We start from the raw sequence: 15,151 nt of genomic DNA, 5'->3' as shown, positions 1-15,151 counted from the left end.
CATCACGCAACACCACTTAAGTTTTGTATTCGATGCAGCCTGTCAAACATCCCCAACATCAAATACCAAATGTAAATGATTCCCAAAGTACTTGACGCCGTGTTCTGGTGAGAGTTTAAGAAATCAGAGCAGTGCTGGAGGAATGAATAGGGCGATTTTTCTCATCATATTAATACTATTCATTAGCGTTGGCTAATTAATTCCCTTTTGTTTCCTTTCTTCCTTTCACTTTTATCGGTCTTCCAGTGCTCCTTAATCTGCTTTTCTTTTTTTATTTATATTTTCTCCATATCTTACCACTCTATCCTAGTCATCCGTTTTACATAAAGGACCTGATTCACTAAGATCCAAATAATTGCGTCTATTATTAGTAGTGATCTACTAAGACTGCGTGTACAATTGATAACTGGTGCAGACCGCCTTATTTAAATGAGTTTTTGGTGTGTACTACGTGGCTTTTACCATGGATACACTCATTTACTGCACATTCATGTTATCGTGCTCCCACATATGACGTTTGTTTTGAAACATGCAGCCGACGTGTATCAGTTTTTTTTTGTTGAGGATTTTAGAAGCAGTCCTGCCATCCCACCTTTTTAGCGTGCTGAAGGTGTGCGCTCATCGACGACAGTGGGCTGTGAATCTTTGTGCACCACACATTTCAATTAAATTCTTTGGAGTAACGATTCGATTCACAATCGATTCTTAATTCAAAATCAATGTTTTTTTTTAATAACATTGGGTGCCAGTTCTGTGGTTAACTACTGCCCTCCATAAAATGAATAAAAAAGCTCTGATAGATTTATATATTACTTAAAATAAAACTGGTTTTATTTAATACAATTCTACCCAAACATTTAATAAAGTCAAATACAAATAAAGCAACTAGAGAAGTATCCAACACTTCTTTTTTCTAAAGTAATTCTGTACAGCAGATTTGGGAATCTATATAAGCAATATGAGTGGCTGGACAGGAAACATTACAAATTTTAATAAAAAAACGATTGTTGATTTTTTTAATCGATTAATAACCGTTACAAATAAGAATCACGATTATTTCGAAAATCTATTTTTTAGATGACACTGGCATTAATGTTCCAGACACAACAAAATGCATATTGCAAGAAGTATTTTTTTCATATACTGTGTTTGGAAAAAACCAAACATTATTAAAATACCTCCGACAGACACCAGAACCAATCAATTTAATTCAGTTAAATAATTGCGCATCTATTTGGGATCTGAATAAGGTCCACACATTTTAAATCAAACCATGGAGGCATGGCGGAGATATTTATAAAACAATCTTGCCTTCCAATGGCAGATTCTTAAATAATAATACAAAAAACATTTGCCAGCATAAAAACTATTTTCTGAGAGCTACTGTTATTTGCGCATGGTGCCGTCAGCCAAAATTACAAATAATAAAAAGCAGGGTGGGAAGTTAACATGGTGGACAGAAAAGAGAGGAAACTTTCAGGTTAACTTACAGGTTGAGAATTTTCTTTTACCTTTATTTACCCAGGGAAGCCCCATTGAGATTAAAAACTGTTTGTTTATTTATGGCGGATGGCACCATGCGCAAATAGCAGAAGCTCTGACGGCCTTACATTGTGTCAGTAACACCACTTGTTGTAGTAGAGTGCTAATTACAGGTGCTCTGAGAGCAAGTGTGTGGTGAAATAATACTGCCAAAAAGGTGGAATATTACTGGCAAAAGTTTTACTTTGAATACAATTGTTTTTATACGTTCAAATCCGGGGTGTGAGTACGACATTTATGTGTGTTTTGACAGTAATTTCTGTCCATAGTTATCTATTTTCTTTATATTTTCAGCAGTTGTATTATTCTAATAAACAATGATCTATTGATTTTTTCTGCACAATCACTGACATTTTGTAAAGGAAATAGCAAAGATAGCCATGTTTTTTTTTGTTTTTTTTTTACTTTGCGTGTAGCTTGACAAGAACAGTGGAGATCTTGGGAGGAGACTGTCCACTGGGCATCCACGTGGTTCCCTACTGCTCATCTCTCAGCGGACGGTGAGTTATGTACACACATAAACCTATATTCTATATGTGTTTTTATATACAGTATAAATATATATATATATATATATATATATATATATATATATATATATATATATATATATATATATATATATATATATATATATATATATATATATATATATATATATGTGTATATATATATATATATATGTGTATATATATATATATATATGTGTATATATATATATATATATATATATATATATATATATATATATATATATATATATATATATGTATATATATGTATATATATGTATATATATATATATATATATATATATATATATATATATATATATATATATGTATATATATATGTATATATATATATGTATATATATATATATATATATATATATGTATATACATTAGGTTTCCCTGCGTTTTCTTTATTTTCATGACTATTAACATTGTAGATTGTCACTGAAGGCATCAAAACTATGACACCTGTAAAGTAAAAACCATTTCAAGTGACTACCTCTTGAAGCTCATCGAGAGAATTGCCAAGAGTGTGCAATGCGGTAATCAGAGCGACGGGTGGCTATTTTGAAGAAACTAGAACATAAAACATGTTTTCAGTTATTTCACCTATTTTTGTTAAGTAGTTTTGATGCCTTCAGTGACAATCTACAATGTAAATAGTCATGAAAATGAAGAAAACGAATTGAATGAGAAGGTGTGTTCAAACTTTTGGCCTGTACTGTATATGTTTATATATATCTATTACTATATCTATATATATATATGTATATATATATATATATATATATATATATATATATATATATATAGTGTAAATGTATATTTATAATGTATATGTATATTGTAGGTATTAATTTAAATTGTAAAACAATAGGTTACATATAGAGAGGTCCGATAATATCGGACACCGATATTATCCTGCTATATAGCCTGCCGATATTATCGGCCGATAAATGCTTTAAAATGTAATATCGGAAATTATCGGTATCTGTTTCAACCTCCCGATTTTCCCAGGAGACTCACGAATTTCAGTGCCCCTCCCGAAAATCTCCCGGGGCAACCCGGACAACATTATTGGGGGCGTGCCTTAAATGCACTGCCTTTAGCGTCCTCTACAACCAGTCGTCACATCCGCTTTTCCTCCATACAAACAGCGTGCCGGCCCAGTCACCTAATATATACGGCTTTTACACACACATAAGTGAATGCAAGGCATACTTGATCAACAGCCATACAGGTCAAACTGAGGGTATCCGTATAAACAACTTCAACACTGTTACAAATATGCGCCACACTGTGAACCCACACCAAACAAGAATGACAAAAAATTGATTGATTGAAACTTGTATTAGTAGATTGCACAGTACAGTACATATTCTGTACAATTGACCACTAAATGGCAACACCCGAATAATTTTTCAACTTGTTTAAGTCGGGGTCCACGTTAATCAATTCATAGTAAAGTTACATTGTTTAATGCGTCCAGCGGGGCATCACAACAAAATTAAGCATAATTATATGTTAATTCCAGGACTGTATATATCGGTATCGGTTGATATCGGAATCGGTAATTAAGAGTTGGGCAATATCGGAATATCGGATATCTGCAAAAAAGCCATTATCGGACATCTCTAGTTACATATGTTTAAGATATTATAGAACCCAACTTGCATGGATTGTGTCAATGCATTTAAATTCTTTATTTACAATCAGTTCACATGATGATTGCTAATGAAAATGGTAGCTAGGAAAAAAAGCCATTAATTTTTTTCATACAAAATATTATGCTTTTACAATGTCCATAACTCATTTCCACTGACGACTGTGCTCACAGGTCTCTTGGTTTGTACATCCGTGGAGTAGAGGAAGACAGTCGCTCCAGTAAAGAGGGTTTGTTTCAAGAAGACGAGTGCATCGTAAAGATCAACAACACCGACCTCATGGACAAGACATTCAGCCAGTGAGTTTTTCATGGCTTTTGCGTTTAATAATAATAATGGATTGGATTTATATATAGAGCATTTTACATTGTAACCCATTATTTATCTAGTTTACATTCACACGCTGGTGGTGGTAAGCTACATATGTAGCCACGGCTGCCCTCTTACAAAGATATGACCAGTCCTGATTTGACTGCTCGTTTCATTTTGACAGCGAGCGGAGTATAACAAATATAATCCCTCTCTTAACAATAGGAATGTTGCATATCCACGATCCTGAACGAGACAATGCGCTTCAAATTTAGGTCTGGTCTCTATTCCTGTCTTCACTGATATCACCTTCCTCTTGTCGGAGGGCTCGTATAACATGCGATGACATTACAGAACAGTAGTGAAGACACTTGGCAGATGTCTGAGGGATATTCCACGGGGATCACTTTGTTTGCAATCACCATTCTGTTGTATTGCTTTCAGAGAAGATCTGTTCAGCTTTGGGATTAGATGTGTTTATTACATCAGTGTAGTACCTGGGAAGTAGACTGAAATGTTTGGGTTTGGGAGTGTAACGTGATTATAGAAAATGACAGAACACACATGAAAAGGGATTACAAAGGGAACACAATAACTGATATAGAGGTGATAATAATTACATTGCATTAATACCGTATTTTTCGGAGTATAAGTCGCTCCGGCCGAAAATGCATAATAAAGAAAGAAAAAACATATATAAGTTGCACTGGAGTATAAGTCGCATTTTTTTGGTAAACGCCGGAGTGAGAAGAGGTTTTAAAATAATTAGCGCATGCACGGCCATCCCGCAGGCTTCCGGTAAACGCCGGAGTGACAGGAGGTTTTAAATTAATTAGCGCCCCTGCGGCTATTCAAGGAAATACGGTATACAGTATAAGTCGCACTGGAGTATAAGTCGCATTTTTTGGGGAAATTTATTTGATAAAACCCAACACCAAGAATAGACATTTGAAAGGCAATTTAAAATAAATAAAGAATAGTGAACAACAGGCTGAATAAGTGTACGTTATATGAGGCATAAATAACCAACTGAGAACATGCCTGGTATGTTAATGTAACATATTATGGTAAGAGTCATTCAAATAACTATAACATATAGAACATGCTATACGTTTACCAAACAATCTGTCACTCCTAATCGCTAAATCCCATGAAATCTTATACATATAGTCTCTTACGTGAATGAGCTAAATAATATTATTTGATATTTTACGGTAATGTGTTAATAATTTCACACATAAGTCGCTCCTGAGTATAAGTCGCACCCCCGGCCAAACTATGAAAAAAACTTCGACTTATAGTACGAAAAATACGGTATATATATTAAGATGATTTCACCCATAGTATTATTAAATGATTATATTCCACCTTTAAGCAGAAAAGAACGCCGTAGAATCAGCCTTCGTCCTGCTAGAAGAGATACATATTAGGGATTTAACTGATTATCGGCGCATATATTTGGCCTTTTGACATGTATCAGTTATGGGCTCTTTTTATCGTTATTGGCTTTTTAAAAAAAAATGTTTTCAACTACAACATGACTACATCAGCAAATACAATTTATACACACATAAAATACAAGTATCTTTTTTTTATATATATATATATATATATATATATATATATATATATATATATATATATATATATATATATATATATATATATATATATGAAAAAAAACATAGTGAATTAGATAGCAATAACCAGTGCTCCATCTGCTGGTCGCCGACCTTACGTCTCCTCTGCTTTTATGAACTTGTCAAACCTTCTATTTTTTTCCCCCGGGGATTTCAGTTTTTGTCCCTGTTTCCTGCAGTCTTCCTCCCGTTTTGTTTGTTTTCGCGACTGCAGCGAGTCGCATTCGTGGGCTCATTAAAGGAGCACGGCAAGTTTTTATGTTCTGTGAATCACTCAAATAACGTGACGGAGATGGATGGACATGAAGATGACAGAAAATATATCTCTGCCAAAACTTTGTGTAAATTGACAAAGAGGAGAATTAGAATTTTTAAAAAAAGAGCAGGCAGCAGCTCACACATTCTCATACTTTCTGTAACATCCATCCATTTCCTACCGCTTGGAAGCCTATCTCAGCTACAATCGGGCGGAAGGCGGGGTACACCCTGGACAAGTCGCCACCTCATCACAGGGCCAACACAGATAGACAGACAACATTCACACTCACATTCACACACTAGGGCCAATTTAGTGTTGCCAATCATCCAGGAAGAAATGTCCGCCAGTTTGAAAAATGTCTCCAGTACTGTTTATACTTACTCCTTTTCATATCATTAATTGTTAAACTTTATCTTTTTTTGACAGCTTTACAATGAAATGATCTGGGGGGACTCTTCCCTCCTATAAGGGAGGGTCCTCATTGTAAAGTGATTATCCTGACAGTTGCAGTGCATTATGTCCATAATCCAGCGTGCACCATCAAAACACTCTTATAGACATACACACATACACATGCAATGTAAACAGCTATATTATACGACAGACCTGGGCAAATTAAGGCCCGGGGGCTGCGTGCGGCCTGTTAAGATTTTCAATCTGGCCCGCCGGACATTCCCAAATAATTTTTTTTATCTTTAAGAGGGAAACTGTAGCTGCCATTATAATGTGCAGTGATGTTTTCAAATGACCGTAAGTCTTGAACTATACAAAATATTTCAATGTTTGGAATCTGCGCTTTTGCATGATGTACTAGTTACTATGGTAATCTAATTCGTTACTAGGGCTGGGAATCTTTGGGTGTCCCACGATTCGATTCAAAATCGATTCTTGGGGTCACGATTCGATTCAGAATCGATTTTTTTTCAATTCAACATGATTCTCGATTCAAAAACGATTTTTATTTTATTTTTATTTTTTTTTATTTTTTATTTTTTTTTATTTTTTTATGAAAACAATACACAACAATACCATAATAATGCAATACAATTTCAAAACAAAACCTGACCCAGCAACATTCAGAATAGCAATAAACAGAGCAATTGAGAGCAATTGAGGACACACAAACATGACACGGAACAATCTAAAACACATATGTCAGAGTCAAGGCCCGCGGGCCATATCCGGCCCGCGAGAAGGTTTTTTACGGCCCTTGGGATGATCTTGATTTATTATTAGAACCGGCCCGCAGACCGCAGATCTTTTACACGCACCAAGCGGATGCCGGTCCAAGGTTCCGAAAGGGGGCGAGCGGCCCGCCGGGACGCGCCTGCCGGCCGAAGGGCTGCAGCCCGGCCGTCAGTCGCGGAGCCCGCCGTGCCACGCGCGCCAAGGGGGCGGGCCGAAACCCGGCCCCGAGGCCCTGAGACTTCTGCTTTGTTTCCCCAAACCGCGCGTCACCGCCGGGCCCGCACCACCGTCGGGCTGCAGCCCGAGCGTCGGTGGCGGAACCCGTCATGTGCCGCGCGCGCCAAGCGGAGCGGGGGGGTCAAGCGGGCCGAAACCCGCAGGCCACCCCCTCACCACGAGGCCCTGAGACTTCTGCGTTTGACCCCTACGCGCAGCCCGTCGGGACGCGCCCGCCGTCAAGCCACGAGGGCCAGCCGTCGGGTCGCGGAGCCCGCCGTGCCACGCGCGCCAAGGGGCGGGCCGAAACCAGCGGGGGGTTTCGGGCACCCAACTCGCCTCCCTCCCACGGAGGGAGGAGGGGGGTTTAATGTGAACATTACTGTGCAATCACATATTTAGAGTTTTTACTCAATTCAAGTTTAAAAGTTAAAGTTTAATATTTGTTTTCACTGCATGTTACTTCTCCTTAAACAAAGTGTTGTTTTTGATTTATAGATTTTTGCACTTTATTTTATTGTATTTCAATTTAATTATATTTTAAAAATATTTCAGTTGAGTGGATGATAGAAAATTGCTATTATTGTTTTTTTCTTTGAAGTAAATTTAGCCCACTTTTGCTAAAATAGAAAATATAGGCTACTGATGGTGCCTTGAATACCGGTTTCTTTCATTTAATGTTCATGTTATGGGGATTTTTATATAAAGGAAATTTGTCTTTTGTGTCTGTTGAAAATTAAAGATTACTGACAGAGCCATAAGAAAATATTGCTTTATTTATCTGATCATATTGGAATATATTTGTTAGGTTTTCAGTAGGTTCAATTAGGTTCACTAGACTATATGCGTCATTTAAAAATTTTTCAATGAACATTCGAACAGTCCGGCCCTCGGCTTGTAGCTAAATTTTTTATTTGGCCCTCCGTCCATTTGACTTTGACACCCCTGATCTAAAAGTAGTGAGACAAAAATGAATATTATCAACAACAGTATCAATATTAGTAACAATTTCAACATAGCAGTGATTAAAAATCCCTCATTGATATTATCATTACAAACATTAATAAAAAATTAGTTTTTTTTAAAATGAACAATAGTGTCACAGTGGCTTACACTTGCATCGCATCTCATAAACTAAATGTCTAATGATAATGTCAATGAGGGATTTTTAATCTCTGCTATGTTGAAATTGTTACTAATATTGATACTGTTGTTGATAATATTCATTTTTGTTTCACTACTTTTGGTTTGCTCTGTGTCGTGTTTGTGTCTCCTCTCAATTGCTCTGTTTATTGCAGTTCTGAGTGTTGCTGGGTCGGGTTTGGTTTTGGAATTGGATTGCATTGTTATGGTATTGCTGTGTATTGTTTTGTTGGATTGATTAATTTAAAAAAAATAAATTAAAAAAATAAAAAATAAATAAATAAATAAAAATAAATCGATGTTTTAAAAATGAGAATCGATTCTGAATCGCACAACGTGAGAATCGCGATTCGAATTCGAATCGATTTTTTCCCACACCCCTATTAGTTACTATGGTAATCTAAATCACAGCAGCTCAGACGAGGCACCAAACAGTGTGGGTGGGGAGCGTTTCCACAGAGTGTTTCCAGAGCGGCCAGCCTGAAATGTGGGTGTCAGGGACAGACGCCGAAGGAGATTTTTACAACAAAGTTCTAAAGCTTAGTATTGTAGGTGTTTTTTTTTTTTTTACCCATTCGCGTTAAGTGTTTCCCATATACTGCCAAGATACCTGTGGCGGTGGGGGCGTGGCTATGGGCGTGGTTACCATGCCATCATTGAGTAATTTGCATAATTTACTACAATGATATGATTTTCTCTAAAAAGGCTCAAAAAATGTATACTTACTAATTAATAATAACAGTTTTGTTTTAAACGTCCATCCATCCATCCATTTTACAATATAATTACAACATTTTATGTACATATTTATATACAGATTTGAACAATAAGTTACGCACTGAAATATATTTATTAATTGTGGTTCTTACAAAAAATATATCCTATAAAATATAAAAGCTAAAATGTCTCTTAAAGCTCTGCCCCTTTAATTAGTGCATACTAAATAATTTAACTTTAGCCTACTACTACAACCATATTATTTACCAGCAACATAAAGTGAAACAGAGGCAGAGGTGTCCTGCCACAGTCAGTAACAAATAAACAGAAAACAGTAGTGGTCAAATACAAATAAGGCAACAAGAGAAGTATCCCACACTTCTCTTTTGTAAAGTAAATCTGAACAGCCTATATGGGCATCTACATCAACTATATGATTTGCCTGAGAAGCTGGACAGGACAAAAAAAAACCAAACAAAAAAACATTTAAAAAAAAAAAAATAAAATAAAATTTGTGGCGGACGTAATTCTTTCGTGGCGGGCCGCAACAAATAAATGAATGTGTGGGAAACACTGTGCGTTCATCTTTCACTGGGTTTGTTGTGACGTTCATATGTTGTCAATATTCAATGTTTTATCGTTCATAGGTAATGTTGTAAATCCCACATTCTTTTTTTTTTTCTTTTTCTTTTTGTGTCCTGTCCAGCTTTTCAGGCAAATCATATAGTTGATGTAGATGCCCATATCGGCTGTTCAGATTTACTTTACAAAAGAGAAGTGTAGGATACTTCTCTTGTTGCCTTATTTGAATTTGACTTGATTAAATGTATTTATATTATCATTTGGTGCAGCCGGGCCGGAGCTGGAGGGGATAGAAAGAGGAAAAAAAGGAAGACCGAGGGGGAAATTGTGGGGACAAGAGGGGGATTAGACAGAGAGACAACAACAGCAAACACAACAATAACAACAACAACAATAGAACAACGTCAGCACATACGATATGTACAAATATGATGGTAAAAGTGATAGCAAAGAAGCAGTTAGCGAAATAAATAATAATACAGAAATGACAATGAGCATTTTTACACTACGTTACATTACAAATACCAATAGAAATAGCGCTATTGATAATGAACAATACCAATAATTATTTATTTTCATGTACATTCTGGGTGTCTCATTCAGTAAAAAAAAATTAAATTCCATTCCGTTTTTTAAGGCGGTCTGACATAACTTTTTTTTGCATTCAATCAGACATTATTGTGAGGTTTTGTATTAGTGTTCCTAAAAATAGATATACCGGCCCCCAGACAAATTTTTTTCTCTAAATTTGGCCCCCCGAGTCAAAATAATTGCCCAGGCCTGCTATACGATGATAGACTACCTAGTTTCTTGTATGCGGATAGTGATCAATTAGCCAGTTTTGATTAATTAATGAATCACCCTAATAGTATAATGAATGTATTTAATCATCTTATGTCTCTTAATTGATGCTTGTACTAAATGACAGGCAAGATAATACTAAATACAGATGTGATTCATGACATTATCAATGTAGTTAATGATGCGGTGTGTGTCCACAACACAGCACACAATTGATCTCATTTTCTACCGTCTGTCTTCTTCCTTTGTCTCTATTCCCATTCACCATCTTTCTCTTTTTTTTTATCGTCAGAGCTCAAGAAATCTTTCGGCAGGCAATGCACTCTCCGGTTGTTTCCGTGGAAGTGCTCCACTCCTCCAACAGGGAACGCTTTGAAAAGAGCCTCATAGGTCAGCTGTTTGGCAACAGCGCGGGTCCTGACAGCAGTCCCCGAATCCCCCAGACCAAAGAACCGCCCCCGCCTGTCAAAGCCAAACCTGTGTTCAGGCACCCGGAGAGAGTGGCCGAAAACGCCGCCACTTTGGATGATGCTGTGAGTGCTTCAGGCTAACCTGATTCAAGGATACCTTGGCGGAGATGACTGAGTTTAACACAACTTACAAAAAACACACATGCGCTCACAAAAACAGCCTCATCTACAGTAAGATAAGTGATGGAAAACACGCACAACCCTTCAACCCCAGCTAGATTCATATTTGCGTGTGTGCAAAAACATGTTCTTTTTTTGCAATATTTAACCCTGTTTGAATACACAGTATTGGTTCTTAAGCTCGGCCTGGGCCGATGACAAATTTTGCTCGACAATGTATTGACGTACAAATTATTGCCGATAAACAATATTATTGCCGTTAATTTTTTGAGACCAAATTAACCACTGTTGTAATGACAGTACATAATAATAATGAAAGTATACCATTTCATATGCAATTAACTTGTAATTCTCATATGTTTTATCTAGAGATGTCCGATAATGTCTTTTTTGCCGATATTCCGATATTGTCCAACTCTTAATTACCGATATCAACCGATTCCGATATATACAGTCGTGGAATTAACACATTATTATGCTTAATTTTGTTGTGATGCCCCGCTGGATGCATTTAACAATGTAACAAGGTTTTCCAAAATAAGTCAACTCAAGTTATAGAAAAAAATGCCAACATGGCACGGCCATATTTATTATTGAAGTCACAAAGTGCATTATTTTTTTTAACATGCCTCAAAACAGCAGCTTGGAATTTGGGACATGCTCTCCTTGAGAGAGCATGAGGATGTTGAGGTGGGCGGGGTTGAGGTGCAAGGGGTTCTGGGTATTTGTTCTGTTGTGTTTATGTTGTGTTACGGTGCGGATGTTCTCCCGAAATGTGTTTGTCATTCTTGTTTGGTGTGGGTTCACAGTGTGGCGCATATTTGTAACAGTGTTAAAGTTGTTTATACGGCTACCCTCAGTGTGACCTGTATGGCTGTTGACCAAGTATGCAGTGTGTGAAAAGCCGTAGATATTATGTGATTAGGCCGGCACGCAAAGGCAGTGCCTTTAAGGTTTATTGGCGCTCTGTATTTCTCCCTACTTCCGTGTATCACTCCGTACAGCGGCGTTTTAAATAGTCATACATTTTACTTTTTGAAAACGATACAGATAATTTCCGATATTACATTTTAAAGCATTTATCGGCATCTGTAGTTTTAACATTGTAATTCAAATGTTAACTTTTATATTCCAAGTTAAATAAACAATAATAAAAATAAAATGTACTGTGTTTGTAAGCAAAATGTTGCATTTGAATAAAAGAATCACGACCAAAATCAATAGAATAGGTTAAGAAGGCGGTGGGGGACCCTCAAATATACACAACCAAAACAATCAATAAAATGGCTCAGTAAAGTAATGCTGACCAAAAATGAACACGGCTATCATGGTATTATTGATTGTGCTCAAAAAGTATTTACACAAATATTTACATTTTAACAACAAAGTTGTATTTTTTAATAACTAAAATACAAAGAGACAATAAACTTTATTGGCAGTGGAAACATCAAATATTGTTCTGGCTTCATAAGATCCATAATAATTTCTGTTCGTGTGCTTGAATATGTTTATCTTTTATTTTAAATTGTAGAGGGTGATCAGTTGTTACACTTCCGATTTGTGACGACACGCAAGTTCACTTCCTGTTGAACGGAGTCCGTGTCCGTCTGGTTCAACTTGACAGTGTCGAGTTTAGCCATCACTTTGTGCAAAAACAGCACATCCTTTATGATTAATGTGAACACTTTCGCTCAGTTGTTTAGACAGTAATGGGTTAATGCAAGTTTACATTGGGGAATAACATTCCGTAATGGGGAAAGACGTCAATGTCTGTTGTTTACATGTTAGCATTTAAGCCAGTGCCAGTCAGTCCGTCCGTATAAGTGCAGTTAGGAACAGCGGTTCATTGATAATTTTAATTTAATACAGTAATACTAACCGTCGGGAGTGTTAAAGCGGTTGAAAAGCGTGAATGCTCTTGAAGTATGCACATTGCAATTTATCGACGCTGGAAAACTTACCCACTTAATTTTCATTCATCATCGGTTAATTGACTTATTAAATATCAGCCCAGACCCATCTTTAGCTTTAAACCAGAGAGTTAATCTATTTCCTTAAAATGCAATAATATTTTGCTTGCCCTTTTTTTTATCTACCTAGAGTTCGAAAGGGAGGAGTGAGCATTCACTTCCAGAGAAAAGTCCCACTCTGTCCAGCCTGATGGTCAATAAGACAGGAGGACGCAGATTAAGAATTGACCTCAAGAAAGGTGAGTCCCACTGTACGACACAACAGTTATGCAAAAATTATACAGTGGAACCTCGATTTACAAACTTAAAGTACTAGTACAGGGATGTTAAGCTCGTTTTCATTGAGGGCCACATGGCAGTTATGGCTTGTAACAGCGAATAATGTATGAATTTGCCTCTGGATTTCATTATTAATTATATACATTGTTTTTATTAGACTGTCGATTTTACAGTGAAAACTTTACATTTACAACATTTTACTGTAAAATGTAGTGTTTATTTTTTTACTACGTTTCACAGTAAATGTAAAAACAATACCACAGTTTTTTGGGGGGAATTTTACTATTAAATTTACATTGGTTTTTACAACATTATATTGTTAATGGAAAAACAGTACAAGTTCTTTTTTTTTGTTCTGGCAACTTAGCTGCCAGTTTTTCTACCGTAAAAACAAATGTATCGTTTTTCCCATTTACAGTAATACAACTTTAAAAACAACAACCATAGATTTTACGGTAAAAATATGGCAAGATCAGCCAACAGAATTGTAACGCAAAAAAACCTGGTAGTTTTATTAAATTTATGCTGTAAAGCAGTGGTCCCCAACCACCGGGCCGCGGACTGGTATTGGTACCGGGCCGCACAAGAAATTAAAAAAAAATATATATATATATATTTTTTTTAATTATTACTTTTTTTTATTAAATCAACATAAAAAACACAATATATACATTATATATCAATATATATCAATACAGTCTGCAGGGATACAGTCCGTAAGCACGCATGATTGTATTTCTTTATGAAAAAAAATAAATAAAAAAATACCCCCCCACCCCTGGTCCGTGGGACAAATTTTCAAGCGTTGACCGGTCCGCAGCTACAAAAAGGTTGGGTACTACTGCTGTAAAGAACACCGTAAAATGTATTGCCTTTTTTATTAATTTGATGGGTAGTTTGCTGTAAAATCATAAGTCAAGCATATATTTGAGTATTTATTTTTATTTAGACAAAAAATGTTTGGAAAGTATGATAATATACTGTAATATTTGTTACTATATTGGATACTATTAAAGTTGAAAAGGTATGCAATTTCAAGCAGTAGATATATTTTTTCTGTCAAAATAAAAACAATTTATTACATTTATTAAGAAAATATTAAGTACTTTATTGACACATATCATTTCCAGGTGTTTGCGGGCCAGATAAAATTTCTTTGAAAATTGCGACATTACTTAAAGGTAGTTTGGCTGAGTTCGCTCTCGGTGCTGCTGGAGTGATTGTTAAGTGCCGAAGTGAAAAAAGTCGCCACACGCAACCCAGGTACCAAAACATGGCACCTTTGGATTTTACGTAAATTGGGATCCGGTAGGACTAGCAGGATTTTGTCGGTGCCAAAAAAAGTACCGGTGTCAGGCTTGTCACTGACAGTTTGGTTATGTTTGGGTTTTCCTCTGTGTTTGTGTTTATTTCCTGTCAGCGCTCTTATTTTGGTTCCATTTCCTGCATGTCTCCCTGAGCGCTCATTTCCCTCACCTGTCTCCGATTAACAGCCTGGCACACCAGGTTGCAGTTGCCAATCAGGCTACTATTTACGCCTGCCTCACCCTCCCGTCAGGGCTCGATGATTCTGTCATGATTTGTTTGGTGGTGAACCCCAAGATGCAGAGATGGCAGGCGTAGCGCAGGGAAATATGACTTTAATGTCAAAAGGAAATGCAGGGAAAACAGGAACCTGGAACCAGGCAACAGTATACAGGATACAATCATCGAGCCCTGACTGGAGGGTGAGGCAG

The 15,151-nt window shown here is 36.5% G+C and overlaps 1 protein-coding gene across 2 annotated transcripts in view; it reads left to right on the top strand.

The window, feature by feature from the left end:
* Positions 1 to 15,151, top strand: part of pard3bb (par-3 family cell polarity regulator beta b) — a 422,709-nt gene that overhangs the window by 73,326 nt on the left and 334,232 nt on the right. For both annotated transcript variants that reach the window (XM_062067536.1, XM_062067535.1), the window contains exons 7-10: positions 1,959 to 2,042; positions 3,895 to 4,020; positions 10,869 to 11,109; positions 13,267 to 13,375. In XM_062067536.1, coding sequence (XP_061923520.1) covers positions 1,959 to 2,042; positions 3,895 to 4,020; positions 10,869 to 11,109; positions 13,267 to 13,375 — 560 coding nt within the window. The remainder of the gene's footprint in view (positions 1 to 1,958; positions 2,043 to 3,894; positions 4,021 to 10,868; positions 11,110 to 13,266; positions 13,376 to 15,151) is intronic.

The sequence above is a fragment of the Entelurus aequoreus genome, linkage group LG13 (genome assembly GCF_033978785.1).
Source record: "Entelurus aequoreus isolate RoL-2023_Sb linkage group LG13, RoL_Eaeq_v1.1, whole genome shotgun sequence".
Classification (NCBI taxonomy): domain Eukaryota; kingdom Metazoa; phylum Chordata; class Actinopteri; order Syngnathiformes; family Syngnathidae; genus Entelurus; species Entelurus aequoreus.
Note: the sequence above shows the minus strand (reverse complement) of the source record. Positions and strands in the feature narration are given on the sequence as shown.